Consider the following 16,896-nt stretch of genomic DNA (forward strand, 5'->3'; position numbering starts at 1 on the left):
AGTAAACCTACCACTGATGTCTGCTCATCCTCAGAGCTCTGTGACCCCACTTTCCCTCCTCTGTGGAATGCACAGACTTCTGGCATCTTCAGTCAGATCCTCCTGCTGCCCATTCCTCTTAGATTGTCTACTCTGAGAGACAGTTTGTTCTTCATGGACTCATATGGAACGAGATGAAAAGAGATGGCCTCTTCAATGAGGTCATCATCTTATTCGATTCATACATTGCAGCTGGATTGGCAGCTTATCAGCGCTGGTTATATGATATGTCGACCAGTGAAAATCTTTAATAATTTTGACCTTTGTGACTTATTCTTTTATCTGTTTTACACATCAGATCAACATATTATACCTTTCTGTAATCCTTAAGAACCAGAAGAAAGAACGGAGATATCGTGATCACAGGAGAAGTAAAACATAACTTTTAGTGTTCTTTGTGCCAAAAAGAAGATTCTGACTGAATTTGATAATGTGGGACAGGACACTTGGGAATATTACACATTTTTAAAAAGCATTATGCAAAAATTAAAATGTACATTATTCATAAAAATGTCATTAATTCATAATGTAATAATCTTAAATTAAGAAATTATAAAATTAATTTAGAACATTCTCTTAAAGGTGGATGATAATTTCAAAAATACAATTAAAATCCAATCAACAGCAAGCAAAAATAACTGATGATTAATTTATTATTCTATTGGGGCTAATCAGGGAACAGTCCTTGGAGGTGAGAGATCATCATCATCTATCAGCCCATTGTATTCTCCACATGTTTGGTGAAACCAATGGCTGCAGACACAGGACAGACTCTCTTCTGTGCTTCTTGGATCATCTCGGTCCTAGAGAGCAAACTGATTATGTGCTTGTTAAGTAGCCAGACAATTAGTTTAAACAGACAGGGACAGACTGTAATTACCATTACCTCCTTCATATGCTACATCTCTTTAGTTTATCTTTGTTAACTTTAGGACGTCTCTAAATGCATATTTTCCCCATTTAGAGAAATTACATGACTGACATTATCAATCCGATTTGATCAAGCAGGACAATGATAAAATGTTTGGAAAAAAAAAACCTAAGACACATTTTAAACAACTTCATGTATATTTTGTTATTTGAATACAGCACACATAATTTGATAAGGATCTGATGTCATTGATCTTGTCATGCAAATCCAAGAGAGGGAGTTTCTGATTGAGTTGCCCGCCACTACATGTGATATCACCCCCATGAAGTCATGTGATTTCAGTCATATGATATCCATTCTAAATTATGTTAGAAGTCCTGTTGACTAGATTTTGTTAGAAAGGGAAATAAACAGACTGAAGCTTAGGTGTCCCACATTACCCAATGTCCCAGATTACCCAGATTCACCCTACGTCTCAAAATAAATCACCTGACTACAGTTTCACACAGATCAGGGTGTGTGCAGCTGCTCTCCGACACAACAAAAACAAGCGCAGGGAATACAATCCTTCCTTTGTGAAGCTCAAAGCTCACTTTTTGCTTCTGTAGGTGAATTATTTTTAGTTTAGGTGATGTTGCAATGTTGATTGTTATGTATCAAATTATATTCAATATATTAAAGGGACGGTCAAATATAACCTCACAAACTGTGTCCTCACTGGATCATGTTTAAGCTTCTGTTTGACGTGTGACACTAAACATCCATTACATCTTCACATCTTCGCTCAGTGGCCTTTTGAATGCCTTTGTTGAAATTATATTAATAATTGCCTTTGGACATAACATGGATGACTGCACTTCTGAATCTCAGCAAAGCTAATCAAAGCCTGTTCCTACCTGAGTAAAATGCTAGTTACAGTGTTTAGCTATTAGTCAATGACATGCTACGCTAAGATAAAAAAAAGGGATTCAATCCCTGCACGTGTTCAGAACGAATATGTAAAGAAATAAAAATAAAAAATAACTTCATCTAAGTGATGTGATTTGTGTTTTAGATGGTACAAACAGCCAGCCACTTCAAAGACCTTTCGTCATGTCCACGCCTTTTAGGCTTTCACGTGTTGTTGTCGTCCAGTCCTGCAAGTCGTTTGACACCGCTTTAGTCAGGGTCAGGGGTTAGTCAGCGGAGAAATGACGTGGGTGAAATGACATGTGAAAATCAAAAAAATAAGTAGCGATAACACGTGAAATGACTTTGAAATTGGATGTTGACACCGGCACGTTATTCAAACATAACACCAGACTGAACCTAATGGCTCCTCTGCCCTCAGTGCTCAATAAAGCCAAAAGGTGTGTTTTTTCTTTTCATATCTTTTTTATTAGTTAAAATAGTGACAAAAAGAGTGACATATAAGACAGACAAGACATACATAAATATGTATATAATGAGATTACATACAGACAAAACTAGGCAGTTAGAATGATGTATATGAGGATGATGTAATAGGGGTTAGAGATGAAGTAGGTATGGTGTGCGCGTGTGTGTGTGTGTGTGTGTGTGTGTGTGTGTGTGTGTGTGTGTGTGTGCGTGTGTTTGTGTGTGCTGAGTCTATGTTACATGTCCATGTTTACTGGTCTTGGGCAAGTCATTGTAGGGGGTGAAAACGATGTGGTGTTAATACTATAGTTAAAATAAATACATGATGTAATATCACCATCATTATAATAGTCATAATAAACCGATATGATATTATGTAATAATGTTGCTATTATTTTTACCACTTTCTCTGGAGCCCCACATTTCTTTTGCATCGTATACAAAATAGTGAGCAACCGTGCGCAAAAGAAACCAGCAGGTAACAGTCCAACACCATTCAGTGCCACTGTTTATATATTTTAGTGACTGTCAGGCAGCTGCTTTGTGTTGTGATTTCACAGTCTTCTGAGTTGTTGGGGAAACAAAAGAATTTGAAACGGGCTACAACAAAAAAACAACACCCATTTAGAAATTAGACAATTACATTTAAAAAAATGTGTTCTATACATCTTTCTGTTTCCATCAACACATGTTCTCAAATCAAAAAAGATAAAACCCTGATATTTCAGTAGTTTGTTGAATGATGACATCCTCTTATTGCTACAGATAGCACATAAAGACAGTGTATACTGGTGATACAAACATATGCTGCAATGTTTTTGTTGTTCCTCCTAAAATGTGTGCAGCCTTTATTACAGGAAGATTAGCTGTAGAATTAAAAAAATATATAAGACCTAATGCCACTCAGTAGAGTCTTGCTATCTTGCAATGTTGAATGCACAGACATGGTTCCGTCCCCCAATTCAGATCTGCACCAAAACTTAACGGGTTCTTCCCTGAACAAAACCACATCTTTTCATCAAGTATCGTGTAAATCCGCTGTGTTGTTTTTGTATAATCTTGCTCGCAAACTAACAAAGGAACAGGGGTGAAGAAATGATTTAATCAAAAACAGTAGTTGTGTTTCATCTCATACTGAGATATTAAATGTTTTACCCTGTCCAATTTTTAGCTGAATCTGATTTACATTTCAATTTATTTTCTAATTTAGTTTTGTCACATGTTATGTTGCATTTTTTTATCCTTGTTTCACTACTGCAGATTAGTCAGTTTGAAAACCTAAACCATGTGTGTGTGTGCAGCTGCTTCATTGTAAAGGTAATTTTCCAAAGCTAAACCGACTGGAGAGGGATCACGTCTACGTTCCCTCACTCTCTCACACAAACACACACACCACACCTCTTGTATCTGTGCAGCCCTGCCTGCCCCCATCCTTCTCCCCGAGGCTTTGCTGTAAAACAACAGTGGAATCTGCCATGGTGACACGATGCACTCCGGTACTTTTCCACAGATAACATGTAGCGAGGGGGACACTATTGCAATATGTGTTTACATCGACTCTGCACATTTATTGCCTCACATTCCATACAGTCAGGGAACGCTGTGCTCATTTTTCCCATCAATGAAAATGTTCTGTTCTTTTCCCCTGAGGAGTTAGCTGCTCAAACTGAAAACAAGCTTGCAAAAAGGTGAAATCATAGAAATAAAAGCACATAAATGATATCAACCTTAATAAGAAAAACGCAGGGAAAGAAAAAACAGCATGACCTTTCAGGCCGGTGACAAATATTCAAATGTGTGTATAAATATATTCAATTAACTCAAACTTTTTACTAATTTACTGCACAGTGCAGTACTCAGAGTTGACCTTTTCTCTGCATGTACAATCCATTTAGCCACTTACAACTGAGGATGCATTCTTTGGTTCGGCACAACAAAGCCGTCATTCATGTTTCCTCTCTGAGCCATTTATTCAAGGTTGGTCCACGAGGACAAGAGAGGTTGTCCTCAGATGACCTGAGACAAACGAGATGATCCAAACACTGTGATTTATATTTCGGTTGGAGATAAAAACCGCCCTGTTTTTGCCTTTAGAAAAACAACCAGGAGCTCAGTGTACAGTGGAGATGCTGAATCTAAATGAATGGTTTTAATGTTGGTGTTTTGTGAATTTCACTTAACGTGCTTGACGAATCATAATTCATAGCTGTCAGTCTTTTTAATGCATGGTTGCTGTTATCTTGTGTTTAGCTGAAGCAGGATGGAACAGCAATGCTCTGAATTCCAACCAGCTCAAATTCTTTGAGCACCTGTAAAAACAACGAAAGCTCTGGCCTCAATAATACGATGAGATGGACCCTTTATGCAATTACAAAAAGCAACACAAAGTAGGAATACAAGACACAGAATTATAATATATTTACCTCTCAAGAGCTGAGAGGAAACTCAATGGGCTGAACATTCTCCAACCAGGCTGTGGAAACTGGAGCTGAGGTTCCTGTTTGATAAAGAATAAGCAAAAAAATATTGTTTTCCTTTATTCTCATATGAAACTTTTATAAAATCTTTAGCCCTAATACACCACAGCAGGGCCATTGTCAGCAAAAATTATGGTTTGTTTGCTAATGTTTTCATTTAAAAAAAATGATCTGTAGTGTTGCCTCGGGTGAAATATGTGCATGTCAGAACACTGCCTAATCTTAATTCATACTGACTGGTGATGTAACTAAAAATGTTCCTTTTTTCTACTGAAACGTCATCAGAAATCATGCTCTTACACTGTCTTACATAGTGTATCAAGAAATGCCTGATACAGTTTTCCTATAAGAACCAAGTTAATGTGTTCAAGTAACTTATTAAAAGAAAAAAAAAGAAAATAACACATGCAGGACAAACAAAAACAAATCCTCACTGTTAAGAAGGCATCATTAAGTATTGTTATATTCTCTGTATATAGGTATTTATGTGAATGTTATGTTAATTCATTCTAATGTCAAAATGTCTTGCTGCTTTTATGCTCTATTACTGTTTTTCTGTTTCTATTTCAATGCTTTTTCTGTATTTTTACACTTTTACATTTATAGTGGAGAGAGAAGCCTTTCTTTTTCTTTCAACCTTTTGCACCATGGACAATCTTATTAATTGCATTTCTGCTTAAAAACAAACTTAAAAAAAAATAATAATAAAAAAAATAATTTTCTTTTGTTGATCGACTAATCATTAAATTGACTGATATAACCTGCTCCTCTCATTGAGGTAGATTCACACCACCACCTTCGTCAGGTTTTTCACACCTACAGTAATATACCCGCCGTGCTCCACAGAGCTGACCTCCTTTTATCTGCACAGTACAACACATTATTTGCAGTTTGGCCCCACAATGTACTTCATGCACCGGGGTCACCAGAGGTTCAGTAACTATTACGCAAAGACCGCATAAAACCTGCATTTTAAATATATATGCGTCTATGTGAGTTCCATGCATGCTGCAAGACAGCAGTTCAAAGGTCACTATGTTTAGCTCACATTGACTTTCCACATTCATAGTTTCAATGTTTGTTTGTTAACTCATCAACAGCTGCTAAAAGCGACCGAGTCAGGGGGTTTTGTTTTACTTATATGCATTTTGCAACAAGCAATTTATATATATATATTATTATATTGCCTTTCATGGGTAGTTTGTGGAAAAAATAGCAGTGTCAGTATCTTGCAATCACAAAGATTTTGAAAAGTATTTTTCTCCTGTGCACACTCCTCTCCAAATTCAAGTGCATGCTCCTAGTTCAACGGAAATTAATGCTTCCCTCTTTTCTGCCTCGGGCTGTGCACCCGTGAAGACGGGGCTGGTTTCAGAGGCCTGTTTTACTGATGTGACCTTTGATCCCTGTCAGGCAACCATGTGCCTGGGTCATGTTTTGGGACAGGCACGTTGATATCTGTCTGCTTCTAGGACCCGGGTCAGAAGAGTTCATGAGAGGGGGGTGGGGGGAGCACTTTTTAACACACAGCACCAGACTCTTCAACTGGCCGAGCAGGAGAGAGGAAGAACGGGAGAGAAACAAAATCAGAGACCAAGAACATCGCTTTGGTAGACTTTTAGTTCTGTTAAAGGCTTTTTAAAGGGCCAGTCAACTGATTTCACTTATCGTGCTATAGTCACCGTTAGTACTGGTGCACACAACAAGAAGATTCAAATCTAGTCAGGGGTCTTTCTGAGAGGAGTTTTCATGATCTCTCTGTGTGTGTGGGGGGTTTTCTCTGGGTACTCCAACTTCCTCCCACAGACCAATGACATATTATGTTCCACAAGACTGCTTGATGTACAATATGCCTCCTCACATACTCTACCATTACTGACAATAACTCTACAATTCATTTACTTTGCATTATGTTACAAACTGTTTATTCTAATCAATGTAAATACTCTTATTTTGCTCATGTCCTCAGTTACATGCAGCATCTATTGTACTTCTGTCTGTCCTGGGAGAGGGATCCCTCACATGTTGTTTTCTCTCAAGTTTCTATGTTTTCTAGTTTTGTTTTTTTTTGGGGGGGGGGGTGTTCCTCCTTACTCTTGAGGTTTTAAGGGCAGAGGAAGTCGCACCTTTTTAAGACCTATGAGACAAATTGTGATTTGGGCTATACAAATCAAATTTGATTGATTGATTGATGCTGGTTAAGTGGCAACTCTAAATTGACTATAGATGGATGTGTGAATGGTTGCTTGTTTCTGTATGTCGGCCCTGTGATGGACTGCCAACCTGTCCTGGGTGTACGCCACCTCTCGCCCAATGTCAACTGGGATTTGCTCCAGCTTCCCTTTGAGACTCTGAAAGCATAAGCGGAATAGATAATGAATGGATGTATAATGTGTTCTGGCTCTGGAGGAACTGTCGTTCTGTCAAAAGTCTCCAATACAAACTGGAAATGAGAAGAAGGATGTAGACATTTACCTGACAGGGACTTTGATTTTTCAAACTCAACTCACATTTGGTTTAAAAGTTGAAATATCTCAGCATCTGTTGCCTCCGTTTTGGCTCACAACAATTATTGGGATGAAATCACTGTGGTGGACCTTGATTTGTGAGCAACATCAATACTTATTTCTTTCAGCAAGATTATTTTGTGTCCCATGAAAAAAAACAGACTGACAACCACAATATTTCTGTGATAAATGTTGAGGTGGAACTATATAAATGTATCTGACGCACAGCAGGTTGTGCATTTCACGTCTGCTCAGGCTTATCTGCTCTTGCGCTGCAGCAAAGTCTAATGTGAAGTTAGAGATGCTGCACTGATATAAGACAGGAAAAGGCTGACTAATCAAATCTCCACATCCTCTTGCCTGTGAATAAACAACTGCACCAGTGAAGCAGATGTTTGTTTTCTGCCACCAACTGAACAAGTGTTGTCTCTTCTCGTTAAGACCAGCAAACACTGCCTCTTTCAAAAGGATGTGAAGATGAACAACCCACAGAAACTTGGGCCACTAAAGCTAACCGCAGGGGAAAAACAGTGAGGGTGAAAGCTGAAATAGACCAGTTGTCATAGCCACCTGAACAGCTGTAATTAGACGTGTACATTTCTTTTATGAGAAGAGATTCAGTGTGGACCTTTTCTTTTCTGCAACATATATGTAAGGTAGTTGTTTTTTTTGTGTGGGTGGGAGAAAGGCTGATCAATTAAACAGCAATACAATTGCTGTTTTTACTCTTAATGCTTTATGCTGATAAATATTACCATATTATTCAGTGGCACATCTCAGGGGCCATGATTTACACAGAGGTGCCAATTATCATTTGATATAATTTGAATATATAATATTATATAATTTGGAGACTGGTTTATTAGTGGTACATAATGTGTTATAATATGTTGACCAATCACATACACATAAAGTAGAGGAAAATGCTGCATCAAGTCCAAGGTCTGTGATTGAGTCTGAGTGTTTTTCTGCCCTGACTGTTTGTATTTCTGTGACAGGCACAGTCCTCAGTGAAGTCACAATGTACTCGCTCTAATTCTCCTGTTTTTTTCTTCCCCACTGAACGGACTAACTTGCCTGAATGAACAACAAATCCTTACTGCAGCTCACTAGTGATGAAAGGTGATGCCAGCACAGAGTAGTAATATACATGTATAAACAAATTAAAACTCTTTTGTTTTTTTTAAATTACACTTAACTGAACAGGGAGGCAAAGTGGATAAAAATGATGGTCTATGTGCAGGCTTTAAATGGGCCATCATTCAACAATATGATAACTTCCTTTATACTTGTATTTATATGCATTTTCTTTAGTGTTTAAGTTATTCAAAACAAAATAATTGATAATAATACTGCATAATTAGTTAGTTAGCTACACTATGATCACATACACAAAGCTAAAGGAAAAGCTTGTTTAACATATTCCCTGATAATGTTGAACATACAGGGTATTATGAAAATTTACATAATAGACTGAGGTAACAGGTTGCATAAGGTACAAATTCCTGAGCAGTTACCAAGGAGCTGGGGGGGAACAAACCACTTTAAATGAAGAAGACTGAAATAGTCACAGATACATGATAAGGAGGTAATAATTAGATACTGCATTGTGCGATTTTGCAGATGACTCACTGTTAATCACGAGCAAGTCATAAAGAGAGTGATCAGGAACATGTCATTACAAACTGTCTGATCTTGATGATCTTATCATTCCACTATTGTGTTCATGCCACTCACTGCATATCAAGAGGCTTTTGATTAGAAGTTTTAAACAAAGCTATTGTGGATTGTTTGTTAAAGGAAAGTTTGTTCTGTGATTTGTTGACTCAAACACAAGTTTTTAACTAGATTCATGCACAGCTGGGACGGTGAGACAGGAAGTGGTGGGAACATGCATGAGTACAAGTGAGCTTTTAGGAGGGTTGCGGACACACACGTGCACAAACAAGCACGCACACAACGCTGCACTCCTGAGGACACACATAGGCATAATGCCTTCCTGAGCCCCTAACCCTATAGCAAGACTCAACCCTCAATCAGTCAATTGAAAGTGGCCGGTCCTCACTCTCCCAAAATGTCCCCACTCCGTGAGTTCTAGGGTCAAAATGATATCTGTACAAGTACACACACTCCACACCTTAACCTAATTCTAACCCTAACCCTAAAACCAAGTCTTAACCCTCAAACAGCCCATTAAAAAGTGAAGACCGGTCAAAATGTCTTCACTTTCCAAAAACATCCTCACTCTGTAGCGTCTATGCTTAAAATAACCATCACAAAGGTACAAGTACAGGAACACACACACTTAGATGTGAGATAATTTACAGTAACCAGTGTTGCATGTTTTTCCCAGAAGGCCATTCGAATGTTCACTGCAAATATATCCGACATGTAAATTAAAGCACTGACAGAAATAGTTTTCATAACTATAGCCCATCAAATATTCAATTACATTAAATAAACATGAAATGTGTCACTTCCAATAGTTTTCTTCATCATTTGGGAAACAGGGCTCCTGTCTCTGAGCAAAGAAACAACAAACAGGTAAGAAACATGTGTCAGAACTAACGAACTGAAATGACGATAGGATATTTGGGATTATTAGAAGATGACTGACTTTTCTCAAATGTTCTCGGGACCTCGGGCAGGTTTACAGAGACAACATGTTCTCATGTTCCCCTCAGTATTTATAACTCGGTCAGCTGACCTTGCATTTGGAGCCATCCACTACACGGGGACGTGAGCTCACGTCGTGTAAAAAAACTCAACAAACGTCTAAATGGCGGATAAACACGACAACAAACACACGAACGTGTCTTAATAAGGGGTTTGTTGAGCGGCCGCGTGTTGTGTTTAATGGTATGAGCGGCGAGGAGGTAAACAGAGGCGGACGGCGGAGAGCGACTCCCCCGCGCTGGACAGGATGGTACGGTCCTCTGTTAAATTTCCGAGAATTGGGCTGCTGTGTTTCTTAGAACTGGATTCTCAGAACTGGATATGCACAGAGTTTCGAGGAAACTTTTACAAGGTGACATTTTTTCCTTCCCATTTTCTCAGCATTAGGTCAGAAGTGTAGCGAAGTAGCACGCAGGCTCATGTGGCCGCTCCGGCCGCTCCGGAGACTCTGCTTTCTCCCCACTGCTTTTGAATAATGTGTGAATTCTTGGTTTAGAAGTGAAGCAGCATATTTTGAAAGTGTGACTTAGTTTGCTTTTTGACAGCCGCGCGGCTCCGCTTGTGTCTGCGACGAAAGTGCGGCTCAGGGCTGTGCTGCGTGGATTCGGCTGAACTCTATCAGCGTGTAGTTTGAACAGAGCAGTGAGATGGAAACATTAGAGAGCACAGAGTTGTGCAGCTTCAGCCGGACTGTCTTTGACTTCATGTATTAATGTTGTGGTTTTACTTGGGGTGGGGGGGGGGGAAGCCAAAGTGGCGCAACAGGACCGGTCCGTCTGGTTCCCAGTCACTTCTGATTTCCTCCCGTCGACAACAATCTTTACACTTCACTAAACCTCACCTAACAACTCGCCGACCACTTTTAAACATGAGCGTGAACCGAACGCGGACATTTCTATTGAACACACGCTCAACCGCAGCGAAGAGACGGGAGAAGTCGCGCGCACTTTCGTCGTATTCTCGAAACTTCAAGCGGACTTGTGCTGGCCTGCTCGCTGGCTCTCGGCCGAAGTTACGCAGCAAACAACTAATCGCTCCGCTAAATCACATCCCGCTTAATTAAACCATCGCCTTAATGTTTGAAGGGTTCAGAAATGAGTCTGCAGGGCGAGCTGAGCCGCAGTGGGGGAGTGAATGTTTAATGGGTTAAACGGGGGATGAGGGGAACAGGAAACCTCGCTGTGCACTGGCAACCTAATCTGAGCGGCCAGGACGGAATGTGCTCAACGTCAAACACGTTTACAACTGCAGCTCCATGTCTGCTCCCACTCAGGCTGCTGCACACTCACACACCGAACTCACTTTTAGAACAAACACTCCGTCAGCACGAGGCCAGCTTTACATCTGAACTAGTTTGAAATGGTTTTCGATCTGTGTTTCCGTGCTTTGGTTGTTGCCTCAAAATTGTGATGAACTTTATTCTGACTTTAAAAAGAACAGGGCTTGAAAAGAAATCAAAGTTGTTTTTGGGGGGGGGGGGGGGTGGTGGTGGTAATGATTTTATGTGAAAAATATTGATCATATGTAATAACCCAAACATTAACTCCCGATAACAAGAAGGAAGGCGGCGCTCCAGGAGTCAGTTCACCTCCCTTTACTTTCTCTGTGCGATGGCGCCACCTTCTGATAAAAAGGAGTCAGGACACTTAGGCTCAAAAGCTTGTTGTGGTTTTAAACTGAGGGCACGTGGCTCGTGTTAAACCAATTGTGATTCATCCATTTTTTATTTGTCTTTTGGGCTTTAAGATGATTGCCTCAGTTTACCATTAACTTTATCCCCAAAGTTATTGTGTATATAGTATTACACACACAGTTTTGTTCATATTGGTTTCAATATACTGAACTTTTTTGCATATTACAGTGTGTATATGTTTCAGTTGTGCCATTATTTAGCAGTGGGTCACAGATGATTCACACTTATTTACTTTTTCTCCTGGTTCAGATTGCGACAGCATGGCCACAGATGGCTGTATTCAATTCACACGCCACGCAGGTGACGTGCTGCTCAACTTCAACCGTCTCCGCAGCAGGAACATTCTGACCGATGTCACCATACAGGTGGATGGGCAGCACTTTCATGCTCACAAGGCCATCTTGGTGGCCTGCAGGTACGCACCATCATAAAATCGGACACATGAGCAGCAATATGAATATGCATGGCTATTTTTTAACCTGTCGAAGAACTAGAATTGTGGTATGTTTCATAAGATTGAGATAGAACTGATCCATTCTCGTGCAATCTAAAGTTTACAAATGTTTTAACATGTTGTCAATCCCTCTTTCTCTCTTACAGTGGCTTCTTTTATTCCGTGTTCATGAACCCAGCTAATGCAGACCTTAGTGCCATCAGCTTAGACCCCAAAGTGGACCCCAAGGGTTTCTCCATCCTGCTGGATTTCATGTACTCATCCTGTCTGAACCTCAAAGACAGTCTGGTCCTGGCCACCATGAACACAGCCATCTATCTCCAGATGGAACACGTGGTTGATACCTGCCATAGGTTCATCAACTCCAGGTAAATAAAGCAGATAATGTGATAGGACATATTTTCTTGACTTGCTAAAAATTTAAGGAACCTGACTTGGAGTTAAATTTGTTTCTGCAGGCATCACTCTCTGAATATGCAGCCTGGAGTGGTACAGACCAACTCATTACATCTGGCTGAGGAGATCCCTGCTTCGAGGCCTGTCGATGACAAAGAGCCAGACTTTAGAAACAACCACACTTCAACCTCCTCCCCTTTCCAGGAGTGCCGGGGCACCATTCCCAATGTTTTCAGGGGAATCAACACATCTGGCTCCTATCATGTCTATGGAGACATCCATAGCCATGATGGGAAAATTGAAGACCCCCATAAGATTACTACCCTTCCCAGAGGTAGCTCTTTGTCCCAAACCCAATGCTTGCAGTTACCCAATACCAGCATGGCTCACAGTGAATCCACCACCATGCTCTCTCACCCGGTGCCATCACACCCCAGTTGCCCCACAAATATCATCCAACCAGCAGGAGACCACGTGAGCAATCATGCTGCTCCAATGGAGGAAGAAAACATTCAGCACCCACAAACCAGTTGCCTGAGGTTGTGTCCGGGCTTTAGCAAAGGTGTGATTTGTAGCCCCCAGAGCCCACTCAGATCTGACTGTCAGCCAAACTCACCTACCGAGTCCAGCAGCAGCAGAAATGCAAGCCTGAGCCTCAAACAGCCCTCTGACTACTCAACAGACACCAAGGCCCGCAACTGGAAGAAGTACAAGTTCATCGTCATGAACCAAACTCCTGAAGAGAATGACAAAGAGTCTCAGGGAGGCAACGCCGAAGCTACATCCCTGTCCCCAATGCTGAGCCCCTGCAGGAGTGTTGGAACAGGTGGAGACAGTGAGGTCCAGTCAGACGAGGGAGCCAGCGAGCACAGAGAAGACAACCCCAAGAGTGGTGACAGCTGCGGCAGCAGCACATGCAGCAGCATCAGGTAAAACTACACATCACTGTCAAAACAATAAATTAAACATACTATATATTTGTTTAATATAATAACTTCATTTTACATGGACTTAATGGTTTTACTTCTGTGTGCAGCCACCGCAGATGTTCCTCCTGTGGCTGTGACAGCCCTCAGCGCATGGAGATGGGTCACCTGTCTCCAGACTCATACAGCAGAGATGAAAGTACCAAACTACACTCAGAGTTTTCCTCCTCCAGCTGTGGTACGTGCAGACACAAAGTGCCATACTATTGTGTCAATACAGAATATGTTGGGTCAAAATGGCTGAAACCACTTTCCCAAATTAGAAAGACTGCGCAGCATTACTTAGGTGACTATTTCTTTCCACAGAAAACAACACCTACTTCTGCAATGGTTGTGACTTCAAGTTCACAGATGAAGATTCCCTCAAAGATCACATGGTCCAGGTCCACAGTGATAAGCCATACAAGTGTGACTGCTGCCAGGCCGCGTTCCGTTACAAGGGCAACCTGGCCAGCCACAAAACAGTTCATACTGGTAAGTAATGTACGGTTAATAATGAAATTAATGAGTTACTGTTGGCTTTTTAAAGGTACAATCAAGTGGACGTTAGGGATGTGACTGTGTTAATAATAGCACAACCCTCTGATCTCAACTTCCAGGTTCGAAGCCGTACCATTGCAACATCTGTGGTGCTCAGTTCAACCGACCAGCCAACCTCAAAACTCACACCCGCATCCACTCTGGAGAAAAGCCATACAAGTGTGAGACGTGTGGATCCCGATTTGTTCAAGTGAGAAAAAAAACAGTCACATCTATAATGAAGCTTTGCATGATGTCAACCTCCAGTCTGTATATATTTAATGTGTTTTCCATTTTCCTCCAGGTGGCCCATCTTCGCGCTCATGTGTTAATTCACACCGGAGAGAAGCCCTACCCTTGCGAGATCTGTGGAACACACTTCCGCCACCTTCAGACGCTTAAGAGCCACATGCGCATTCACACCGGAGAAAAGCCTTATCATGTAAGCTGCTTTGTCATTTCCGTCTCCTAAGCCACTGTGTCAGCGATTAACTAAAACTGTGTGTAGGGGGATTAAAATGTCCACGTGCAAAGTGGTTGAAATCAATTATTTTTGTTTTCCTTTTAGTGTGAAAAATGTGACCTCCACTTCAGACACAAGAGTCAGCTGAGGCTTCATCTCCGACAGAAACACGGCGCAGTCACCAACACCAAGGCTCAGTATCGCAGGAGTCCCAGCAACATCGCCACAGGCCTGGTGACTTCCTGCTGAATCTGCTGCAGTCCTCCTATGTGTCATTTCTTTCCCCCCATTTTACACAGGCCACCATGTTGTCAAAAGAGTTTTTATTTTTTCTAAACATAAACACACGTATGCATTTGTAAATGATGCATATTATTTTGTGCAAGCTCTTCAGTATTTGGTAGCTCTTAGTTTAAGATTGTACATGCTTCAATTGTGAATGTGAATCTGAGCAGGTATTTCTCTATTTTACAAATTACATAACTGAATGTCAGCATTGAAGGACAGTCCTCTTTGTCATTCAGATTGAGAATCACTATTACAGTTCTACTTTCGATATTGGTATGAATTTCCCCAATAATGTGGTCAGAGTTCATGCCTTTACTTAGTCTATTTTTGTAAATAAGATAATATATATTTCCACATTGCCATCTGCTGGCAGAGTACGAATATATTGACGTTAAAGTGTGTTTGTGTCACACCCAGTTTGCGGTACATGTTGTACATGCACAGATTGACGTTCATTAGAAAATTTGCTATGTACATATTTTTTTCTAATTATTTCTAGGCTTTTGTTCATATTTTGCACATACTCATAATGCTGTGATTCATATATTTTCATACTTTTCAAATATTTCTACTTAAAATGTTGACCTGTTGAAAATGTTTGTTAAAACCCCAATGTCCAGCACCTTGCTAAATTCTTATTTATAGTCTATTTTCCCTGTTTTTTGGTGCTGCAATGATCCAATGTTGCCACAGGATCATTAAAGTTAGGTTGTATTTAATCTAGACCTACAGGTATGTTTGTGCACTTATACGTATCAGTGTATCAATAGTGCCTTACATTCACACTTTTCTATTGTCAGACTAGCTATTCATGCATTTTCAATTTGGTAATACAAAAGATATAAGCTGCTTTTGTGATGTTGCATTTGGTACTTTGCCCTGGCATTTGTATACGTCAGGTACTAATGCTATGAAATCTGACAATCTGTTGTGTATCGTTCATACGGTGCAGATACACTCAAGCTAAAACGCTCAGGAATATTAGTAATATGTTTGTCTTTGCAACTGCAATTTACATACATGTGTATGTGTGTATATATGTGTGTGTGTATATATATATATATATATATTAAAAAAATAAAATAAAAATGTTTATTATGTAGCACTGTCTGCAACAGCATTTTTCATTGTTTATAACAAAGCTTTAAGTATTTGTATATATTCACAGGCTGAACCCTCTCTCTGACTCCCCCTGCTGTTCAGTCTTATAGATAATAATTTCTGGTCTAATTTACACTGAACGAAAATAGTAATAACCATTACTTGATTACTGCCATCGACTACGATTAATCCTTATTAAACAACTATTATGACCATGTTACCACTGCCTCCATCATTATGGTTCATGAGGACAGTTAAAATGGAGAGGAGAGTTAATGTGTGTGTATGTTTATTGGGTGTAAGTGTGTAGTGCACATAACTATGTTTTAATCAAATTTAAAGGTTTAAGGGTCTGTGTGTTGGTGTGTATGTGTGTGTGAGATAGAGAGAGACAAACAAAAAGAGGGGATGAGTGAAGTTGGAGTGTCGCAGCGTTCCCTGAATAGTTTTGTATTGCATATATAGATATAGACAAGATGGTAATGTTGCAATGATTTCAATTTAATTTCATGTTGGTCATTTATGTGAGATGATGGGTCATTCAGAAATGATTGCGTCATAAAATGTCTCTGACTGGAAAGATGACATCATATCTGATTCTTCCTTCAGTCTGAAGGCTTCAGCTAAAGAGAAGGAGAAAGTCTGTTTTACTGGAAAAAAACCTGCCAGCATCACAGAGAGTGTCACCATAGTAACTGACTCAGAATTTCCATCAAGTCTCAGTCAACTAACTCAGTTTTCACTAAACTGGCTGCGTTCTGAGACAGGGCCCAGATGGTTTAGTTCACCAAACTGTAAAAGAAACTATAATTATAATGATAAAAAAAATGACATTCATTAATTATTAAATGACCAAAGGCATACAAAATATGAAGAAATTAATAATAAAACAAAAATTTATGCAATCTTAAAAATATAAAAGTATGTGGCGATAAGAACGAAATAAATTTTACCCTGAAGTTATTAATGATATAAACACTGAGATAAAACAATTTGATTTGTAGAAATTACAGTGAATGGACAACAAAAAACCAAATTGTAAATCAACC

The 16,896-nt window shown here is 39.9% G+C and overlaps 1 protein-coding gene and 1 long non-coding RNA gene across 2 annotated transcripts; one reads left to right on the forward strand and one right to left on the reverse strand.

Annotated features, from left to right (window-relative positions):
* Positions 1-2,264: 2,264 nt before the first annotated feature.
* On the reverse strand, positions 2,265-9,955 carry LOC138405038 (uncharacterized). Its single transcript, XR_011238694.1, has 3 exons — positions 9,889-9,955; positions 4,711-4,784; positions 2,265-4,303 (listed from the first exon to the last, which is right to left on the reverse strand). It is a non-coding gene; the product is annotated as an uncharacterized lncRNA (long non-coding RNA).
* A 200-nt stretch (positions 9,956-10,155) lies between these two features.
* Positions 10,156-15,848, forward strand: bcl6ab (BCL6A transcription repressor b). Its single transcript, XM_020102695.2, has 9 exons — positions 10,156-10,299; positions 11,890-12,055; positions 12,241-12,462; positions 12,553-13,419; positions 13,527-13,654; positions 13,783-13,950; positions 14,076-14,206; positions 14,300-14,437; positions 14,564-15,848. The coding sequence occupies exons 1-9, from the start codon at positions 10,269-10,271 to the stop codon at positions 14,705-14,707; spliced, it is 1,995 nt and encodes a 664-aa protein (XP_019958254.1). The 5' UTR covers positions 10,156-10,268; the 3' UTR covers positions 14,708-15,848.
* Positions 15,849-16,896: the final 1,048 nt, after the last annotated feature.

Source organism: Paralichthys olivaceus, chromosome 16 (assembly GCF_024713975.1).
Source record: "Paralichthys olivaceus isolate ysfri-2021 chromosome 16, ASM2471397v2, whole genome shotgun sequence".
Lineage (NCBI taxonomy): Eukaryota > Metazoa > Chordata > Actinopteri > Pleuronectiformes > Paralichthyidae > Paralichthys > Paralichthys olivaceus.